Here is a 10,021-nt window from a genome sequence, read left to right on the forward strand (position 1 = left end):
AATAATGTAAGTGCCTCATAAAGTCTACATGAACTCCATGGTGTTCAGGGATGAATAGTCTCTCCTATTGCTATTGTACTATTTTTCAGCTATAGTTACATGAATCATTAGTAATGAAGCAGCCTCGTTTTGAATGGCAGGGTCCCTGCTATCACATGTTGATAACAATATAACATTTACATAATAAAAATCAACTACAGGCTTCCCAAATGCTGTAATAAATTAAGCATTATGAGTTGACTTGAAACTGTTTAATGTTGCACTTTTTATATGTAGAAGAAAAGTTTTGTCATTGTATTTAATCTGAGCAACAATTTGAGGAAATTTAATGTTGATTAACGTGGGCAGAATTATTATAGTGTTCCCAATGTTAAAAGGATAAAGCCATTGTTTACAAATTTGGTAAATAAATAACCAAAAAATGTATATTTTGTTGTTTTCTTAGTGTACCGAAAACGAACCGTGACCTCTAAACCGAGGTACGTACCGAACCGAAATGTTTTGTGTACCGTTACACCCGTATATATATGTATATATATATATATATATATATATATATATATATATACATATATATATACATATATATATACATATATATATATACATATATATATATACACATATATATACATATATATATACACATATATATATATATACATATATATACATATATATATACACATATATATACACATATATATATATATACACATATATACATATATATATATATATATATATATATATATATATATATATATATATATATATATATATATATATATATATATATATCCATCCATTTTCTACCGCTTGTCCCTCTTGGGGTCGCGGGGGGTACTGGAGCCTATCTCAGCTGCATTTGGGCAGAAGGCGGGGTACACCCTAGACAAGTCGCCACCTCATCACAGGGCCAACACAGATAGACAGACAACATTCACACACTAGGGACCATTTAGTGTTGCCAATCAACCTATCCCCAGGTGCATGTCTTTGGAGGAAGCCGGAGTACCCGGAGGGAACCCACACAGTCACGGGGAGAACATGCAAACTCCACACAGAAATATCCCGAGCCCGGGATTGAACCCAAGACTACTCAGGACCTTCGTATTGTGAGGCACATGCACTAACCCCTGTACCACCATGCTGCCCGATAGATATATACAGTATGTATATATACAGTATATACCATGCTGCCCATCTTTATATATATATATATATATATATATATATATATATATATATATATATATATATATATATACATATATAAAGATGGGCAGCACGGTATATATATATACATACTGTATATATCTATCGGGCATATATATATATATATATATATATATAAAGATGGGTAGCACGGTATATATATATACATACTGTATATATCTATCGGGCATATATATATATATATATATATATATAAAGATGGGCAGCACGGTATATATATATACATACTGTATATATCTATCGGGCATATATATATATATATATATATATATATAAAGATGGGCAGCACGGTATATATATATACATACTGTATATATCTATCGGGCAGCACGGTGGAACCTCCAAAGACATGCTCGCTGGAATATAAAGACAATATAACATGCATCCATAAACGTGGATGCATATGCAAAAGTGCAATATATTTATCTGTACAGTAATCCATTTTTTTATATATGCACCTTATTGCTTTTTTAATCCTACACTACAACGAGCTAATGCAACAAAATGTCGTTCTTATCCGTACTGTAAAGTTCATTTTCTTTTTTTTCCCATTTATTTATTTATTTCAGCCAATGACATAAAAAAATACAAAGTTGAAAACACATACCGTATTTTTCGGACTATAAGTCGCAGTTTTTTTCATAGTTTGGCCGGGGGTGCGACTTATACTCAGGAGCGACTTATGTGTGAAATGATGAACACATTAGCGTAAAATATCCAATAATATTATTGATGTCATTGACGTAAGAGACTAGACGTATAAGATTTCATGGGATTTAGCGATTAGGAGTGACAGATTGTTTGGTAAACGTATAGCATGTTCTATATGTTATAGTTATTTGAATGACTCTTACCATAATATGTTACGTTAACATAGCAGTTGGTTATTTATGCCTCATATAACGTACACTTATTCAGCCTGTTGTTCACTATTCTTTAGACATTTTAAATTGCCCTTCAAATGTCTATTCTTGCTGTTGGCTTTTATCAAATACTTTTTCCCCAAAAAATGCGACTTATACTCCAGTGCGACTTATATATGTTTTTTTCCTTCTTTATTATGCATTTTCGGCCGGTGCGACTTATACTCCGGAGCGATTTATACTCCGAAAACTACGGTAATAATATAAATTAATATAGTGCAAAAGGTAATGTATAGTATGTAATGCATAATTGTCCTGTTTTGCCTGAAAGGGAGTGGGAAGAAGATCATTTATTTAATCCAAATTCAGTGATTATTCACATAAATTTCCCTCTTACTTTGTTCAAGGATTATAATACAGATGTTGTATCATAGTGGCATTACCAATCAAATTTGAATGACAATAAAAAGGAAGTCTAAGTCTAAATGCTAACATAAAACCTCTTGGAGCTGGATGCAATCTTACTTGGCGGGGAGGGAACAGGTGGTAGAGGTGAACGGCACCGTGTCCCCCCCCCTCTCGGTGAGCTGTGGAGTCCCCCAAGGCAGTATATTAGGGCCTTTACTGTTCCTAATATACGTAAACGACATGTCATCAGCATGCGACTGTGAATTGTTCTTGTTTGCGGATGACTCTGCCCTGCTGGTATCAGACAAGGACAAGTCACAGGTGGAGAAAATCCTCAGTGCTGAGCTCTGTAGAACTTGCACCTGGCTCGCTGACAACCAGCTATCCATCCACTTGGGTAAAACTGAATCCATCCTGTTTGGGTCCCACATCAAACTTAAGAAAGTCAATGCCTTCACTATAAAAGTGGGTGACATTGTTATCACCAGGAAAGATGAGGTCACCTACCTAGGTTCCATTCTAGAGGCTAACCTTTCCTGTGATAAAATGGCAACCAAGGTAATCAAAAAGGTCAACCAACGAACAAGATTTCTCTACAGAATCTCCTCTCTGGTCAACAAAAGCACCATGAAGATTCTAGCGGGAACTCTCATTCAACCCTTTTTCGATTACGCATGCACCTCCTGGTACCCTAGCACCTCCAAAACCCTTAAATCTAAACTCCAAACATCCCAGAACAAGCTAGTCAGGTTACTTCTAGACCTCCACCCCAGATCCCACCTCACTCCTACCCACTTCTCTAAAGTGGGCTGGCTCAAGGTGGAGGACAGAGTTAAACAACTTGCACTGAGCCTAGTCTATAAAATCCACTACACCTCCCTGATACCGAAGTACATGTCAAACTACTTCCTTAACGTAAATGACCGCCATAACCACAACACCAGGGGGAGCTCCACTAACCACGTTCAGTTTTCCCCACACATTCATTTATTTGTGGCGGCCCACCACAAAAGAATTATGTCCACCACAAATTTAAAAAAAATAAATATATATATATATATATATATTTTTTTTTTAAATTTGTTTTTCTGTCCAGCTTCTCAGGCAAATCATATAGTTGATGTAGATGCCCATATAGGCTGTTCACATTTACTTTACAAAAGAGAAGTGTAGGATACTTCTCTTGTTGCCTTATTTGTATTTGACCACTACTGTTTTCTGTTTATTTGTTACTGACTGTGGCAGGACACCTCTGCCTCTGTTTCACTTTATGTTGCTGGTAAATAATATGCTTGTAGTAGTAGGCTAAAGTTAAATTATTTAGTATGCACTAATTAAAGGGGCAGAGCTTTAGGAGACATTTTAGCTTTTATATTTTATAAGATATATTTTTTGTAAAAACCACAATTAATAAATATATTTTAGTGAATAACTTATTGTTCAAATCTGTATATAAATTAGGGCTGCAACTAACAATTAATTTGATAATCAATTAATCTGTTGATTATTACTTCGATTAATCGATTAATAATCGGATAAAAGAGACAAACTACATTTCTATCCTTTCCAGTATTTTATTGAAAAAACCCAGCATACTGGCACCATGTTGTGGACATTGGGGGTGCAGCATACACCAATAATAACACAGAAATGTAACTCATCAGAACTGAATCAGATATTGTCCATGTTTCTGTTGTGAATAATAAAGGATTCATTTTAGGCTGCCTCTGAATAATAGCATGAAATATTCCAGCACCTTCATAACGTTTAGTTATACTAAAGCGTCTCTCAAATCTAAATATATTTATATAGCTTTATCGGCCCGGCTACATTGATCCATTATGAAACCAACCTGAGATATTTCTGTCCGTTACATTTATTTCCAATTCGGTAAGCGTGCGTTTTCTCTCTCAAAACGGAGTCAAATGTGCCGGAGACACATTATCAGCCCCGCGTTGCAACAAAGGCAGAACTTTAACGTTACTCACAAAAAAGCTGAACTCATGAATGCTTGTTGCCACTATGGACTTCAAAAGTTACGTACTGTGAGTTCCTCCCTTCATCCATGGCTGCAACATGTTTCTTCTTCAGGTGCTCCTGAAGCAATGTTGTACTTCCGTGCCATTTTGCAGGAAACGCTCTTCTTTGAAGTCTTTAAAGTGAAGTGTTCCCACACTTTTGACCACTTAGGTCGTACACTTTTCTCCATTGAAGCAATAACCTCAAGATGTTTCTCCGCTAAACTATCCATACTGTTTTCCTGCGCCATTTTTCGAATGTTTCCAGCAAAGGAGGCAGCGTCGTCACGTGAGCTGCACATGACACATCATTGGCTAGCTTACTGGCACCTCATGAGACGTAGCCTCACCGCCGCCCTGGTGCTGTTTTGTACTGTTTTTGTACTTATTTTATTATTGTTTCTCAGCTGTTTGTACATGTTGCAGTTTATAAATAAAGGTTTATAAAAAAAAACCCCAACAACAACAAAAAAAAAACAACAAACAAACAAAAAAAAAAAAGCCTCCGTGCATGCGCATAGCACAGTTCCAACGAATCGATGACTAAATTAATCGCCAACTATTTTGGTAATCGATTTTAATCGATTAGTTGTTGCAGCCCTAATATAAATATGTACATAAAGTGTTGTAATTATATTGTAAAATGGATGGATGGACGTTTAAAACAAAACTGTTATTATTAATTAGTAAGTATACATTTTTTTAGCCTTTTTAGAGAAAATCATATCATTGTAGTAAATTATGCAAATTACTCGATGACGTCATGGTGACCACGCCCATAGCCACGCCCCCACCGCCACAGGTATCTTGGCAGTTTATGGGAAACACTGACGTTAAACCCAGATTCCGATCTAACAAAGGTCTTAACTCATTCTCTTTCTATGCCACATCAATATGGAATGCACTCCCAACAGGTGTAAAAGAAAGGGCATCTCTATCCTCCTTCAAAACTGCACTAAAAGAACACCTCCAGGCAACTTCAACCCTAAACTAACACCCTCCCTTCCACATCATACCTCTTTGGATTGTAAATAATCAAATGTAGACACTTTTTCTTATACTTTGTGATCTCTCTCTGTGTCCACTACTTGCTGTACATATCCTACCAAGTCAATCCTACACTGTTTCAATGTCCATTTCTCTGATGATGCAATTGTTGATGACTGAAGTGTTGATACCAACCAATCCTTAACCCCCCTGCCCCCCACCTCCATATCCCACACCCCGGATTGTAAATAATTCATTGTATATACTCTGATGATTATCTTGTGTGATGACTGTATTATGAAAATAGTATATATCTGTATCTTGAATCAATTTAAGTGGACCCCAACTTAAACAAGTTGAAAAACGTATTTAGGTGTTACCATTTGTGACCCGTGCTGGCAAAATGAGTCGGAATACACACAGGCTAATTTTGAGCTACAGGTAAATAAGTGAAAAAAAAGTATCTTGGTTGAAATTGAGATTTTCACAAAAATGAGTCCATAAAGCCACAATCTAGCGATCCCAATCATGGAAATAGCAAGAAAACATCTTAAATCACCTTTATTTGTTTATTTTGTACGAGGTATGTCTTCAGAAATTAGTCCTTTGTGTTAAAATTCCTTGATAAAATCAAGTGTTTTCAACACGGCAATAAGGGTGAATCCCCCTAGCCATATTTGCTATCATTGTGACGCCAAGTTTACCTACTTTCTAAAAATGAGCATGGAATTCCCGATGACGCCATTCTGAACCAATAGAATTCGAGTTTTTAAACCTGTCCCGACGTAAACAAATCCGGCTTGTTGCTAAGCGGTCGCTGTGAGGCGTACCCTCATTGGTTAAATCACCCCGCGCGGTGCATTGTGGTATCATGGCTGCTCCCTGATGAAAAACAACACACAGTAATTCCAGCGGAATATTTGGTGAAAAAAGGTGATTTTCGAACATTTAATTATTATTTTTGTGGATAAGTTAGACTGTTTTACATTCCGTAACGGATTTAGAAGGTGGAGAGGGTACACAGGCGGTTGCAAGTGCGCTAAATTCACTGCAGTCGGCGAATCTTCTTAGTGCTGCTGGTCAGGAATATTACGGACAGCTGACCAGCTGACAAACTGACCAGTGAACTAAAAAACTGTGACATAACAGTGTTGACATTTTTGTACATAACCGTTTTCAATAGAGTTGAATATATATTTTTCCTTTAGACATGGGATTTGACTTTAATTGTACCAATTTTGGTGTTGCTACAAGGACTTTTAAGGTATGGTTGCTATGGAGTTTTGTTTTGGAACATTCTGTTATGGAACAGTCAACTTTAAGCTGTTTTTTCTCAAAACGGACCCTCAAACTTGGTCGACTTCAATCGGGTGTAACTCGGTCATTTTCTGTCCGATTCCAACAAACCATATATCATTTAGAAGGTGTTTAGATGGAGAATGTGGAAATAACAATAACTCAGTTTTTAAAATGTCCTCATTGTGACTCATTTTGCCAGCACAGGTCACATTTAGTGGTCAATTGTACGGAATATGTACTTCACTGTGCAATCTACTAATAAAAGTTTCAATCAATCAATCAATCAATCAATCAATCAAAACCCGAGTAAGTTTTTCAACTTGTTTAAAGGCCTACTGAAAGCCACTACTACTGACCACGCAGCTGATAGTTTATATATCAATGATGAAATCTTAACATTGCAACACATGCCAATACGGCCGGGTTAACTTATAAAGTGACATTTAAAATTTCCCGGGAAGTATCCGGCTGAAACGTCGCGGTATGATGACGTATGCGCGTGACGAAGTCAGTTTAACGGAAGTTATGGTACCCCGTAGAATCCTATACAAAAAGCTCTGTTTTCATTTCATAATTCCACAGTATTCTGGACATCTTTTGCAATTTGTTTAATGAACAATGAAGGCTGCAAAGAAGACAATTGTAGGTGGGATCGGTGTATTAGCAGCGGACTACAGCAACACAACCAGGAGGACTTTGTTGGAGAGCAGACGCGCTAGCCGCCGACCTCACCTTGACTTCCTACGTCTCCGGGCCACCAAACGCATCGGGTGAAGTCCTTCGTCCTTCCGCCGATCGCTGGAACGCAGGTGAGCACGGGTGTTGATGAGTAGATGAGGGCTGGCTGGCGTAGGTGGAGAGCTAATGTTTTTAGCATAGCTCTGTGCGGTCCGGTTGCTAAGTTAGCTTCAATGGCGTCGTTAGCACAGCATTGTTAACCTTCGCCAGCCTGGAAAGCATTAACCGTGTATTTACATGTCCACGGTTTAATAGTATTGTTGATTTTCTATCTATCCTTCCAGTCAGGGGTTTATTTTTTTTGTTTCTATATGCAGTTAAAGCACGATGCTATCACGTTAGCTCGTAGCTAAAGCATTTCGCCGATGTATTGTCGTGGAGATAAAAGGCACTGAATGTCCATTTCGCGTTCTTGACTCTCATTTTCAAGAGGATATAGTATCCCAGGTGGTTTAAAATACAAATCCGTGATCCACAATAGAAAAAGGAGAGAGTGTGGAATCCAATGAGCCAGCTTGTACCTAAGTTACGGTCAGAGCGAAAAAAGATACGTCCATCACTGCCTCTCAAGTCCTTCACTGTAACGTTCCTCATCTACGAATCTTTCATCCTCGCTCAAATTAATGGGGTAATCATCACTTTCTCGGTCCGAATCTCTCTCGCTCCATTGTAAACAACGGGGAATTGTGAGGAATACTAGCTCCTGTGACGTCACGCTACTTCCGCTACAGGCAAGGCTTTTTTTTATCAGCGAGCAAAAGTTGCGAACTTTATCGTCGATTTTCTCTACTAAATCCTTTCAGCAAAAATATGGCAATATCGTGAAATGATCAAGTATGACACATAGAATGGATCTGCTATTCCCGTTTAAATAAAAAAAAACATTTCAGTAGGCCTTTAAGTCAGGGGTCCACATGAATCAAATCACGGTAGGTATTGGAATCTGCATCATAAAACCCTGAACGGCACATCCGCAGTTGTTACCAGTTATGTTGACATTACATCAAACCTGTTTTCGTCTCCTCTCTTGGTGTACTTCTAAGTTCCAAGTACTTGACACCATCAGCCGCAAACTCCTTGATTACATCTGTGGCCACCTAGAGTGAGAACGCACTGATTGAACATCGCAGATAAGAACACAAACATCGTCATCAGTCCTCCTCACCATCAGGATGTCCTCCTCCGTGTCCACCAGCTGATGAATGACCTTGAACACCTGAAAGCACCTGTTGCACGCCATGATGACTCAGCAAAGAAATGGCGATGCGTTCACGTAACAAAGTGAATACTCATACTCGTCCAGGCTCCGCTGCTGTCCTTTGCCGATGGCCGTCATGTGGTGTTCAATGTTGAGGTGTGGCTTTCTCTTCATCAGTTTCTCCATCGTCTGGAAGCTCACCGAGCCGTTCAGGTGAGCGTGGAGCTCCTGGCGGGAGCCCAAATGATGCTAGCTTCAACATTCCCATCTTTTCCACAGGCGTTACGATTCACCCCAGTGAGTCATTTCCACTTCGTGTTTTGTTTTTTTACTCACCACTTTTGGAAGCTGCCGATAAAAGTCGTCAGCCACATTGTCCATTGTTAAGTCAACTCTCGGTAATGTGGCGGGAAGTCGGGGTTAGCGTCAGGGCCGCCTGTTTTCAGGACACGTTTGCCTGCGACACACAGACGTGCAGCAAATAAATGCGTCCCCCGTTGGGCCAAGTCGCACAAGAAAAGTTCCGCATGGAAAAGCTACGATAGCCCTTTTCCCACAACTTTATTTAAACAATTCGATACAAAACTATACATTTTTATTTTTTTTATAAAGTTATGATATAATTGAACATGAATATAGTTATATTATTATTTTATTCTTACATGGGAAAAAATAACAGTCAAAATGTAAGAAAAAAAACATGGATATGTCATGAGAAAAAGTTGTAACTAGGGCTGTCCGAAAATGGCTTTTTGCCGATATTTCCCAACTCTTTAATTACCGATACCGATATTAACCAATACCGATATATACAGTCGTGGAATTAACACATTACTATGCCTAATTTGGACAACCAGGTATGGTGAAGATAAGGTCCTTTAAAAAAAAAAAAAAAAAAAAAAAAAAAGATAAATAAATTAAAAACATTTTCTTGAATAAAAAAGAAAGTAAAACAATATAAAAACAGTTACATAGAAACTAGTAATTAATGAAAATGAGTAAAATTAAGTGTTAAAGGTTAGTACTATTAGTGGAGCAGCAGCACGCACAATCATGTGTGCTTACGGACTGTATCCCTTGCAGACTGTATTGATATATATTGATATATAATGTAGGAAGCAGAATATTAATAACAGAAAGAAACAACCATTTTGTGTGAATGAGTGTAAATGGGGGAGGGAGGTTTTTTGGATTGGTGCACTAATCGTAAGTGTATCTTGTGTTTTTTATGTTGATTTAATAAAATAAAAAAAATAAACGATACCGATAAT

At 37.7% G+C, this 10,021-nt stretch overlaps 1 protein-coding gene across 1 annotated transcript in view; it reads right to left on the reverse strand.

Moving 5' to 3' along the window:
* The window catches only part of adal (adenosine deaminase-like), a 41,579-nt gene extending 32,336 nt beyond the window's left edge, over positions 1 to 9,243 (reverse strand). The window contains exons 1-4 of the mRNA XM_062035177.1: positions 9,087 to 9,243; positions 8,848 to 8,978; positions 8,718 to 8,778; positions 8,562 to 8,649 (exon numbers count right to left, since the gene is read on the reverse strand). Coding sequence (XP_061891161.1) covers positions 8,562 to 8,649; positions 8,718 to 8,778; positions 8,848 to 8,978; positions 9,087 to 9,131 — 325 coding nt within the window. The 5' untranslated portion in view covers positions 9,132 to 9,243. The remainder of the gene's footprint in view (positions 1 to 8,561; positions 8,650 to 8,717; positions 8,779 to 8,847; positions 8,979 to 9,086) is intronic.
* Between the last annotated feature and the right edge of the window lie 778 nt (positions 9,244 to 10,021).

This window comes from Entelurus aequoreus, linkage group LG24, assembly GCF_033978785.1.
Source record: "Entelurus aequoreus isolate RoL-2023_Sb linkage group LG24, RoL_Eaeq_v1.1, whole genome shotgun sequence".
Classification (NCBI taxonomy): Eukaryota; Metazoa; Chordata; class Actinopteri; order Syngnathiformes; family Syngnathidae; genus Entelurus; species Entelurus aequoreus.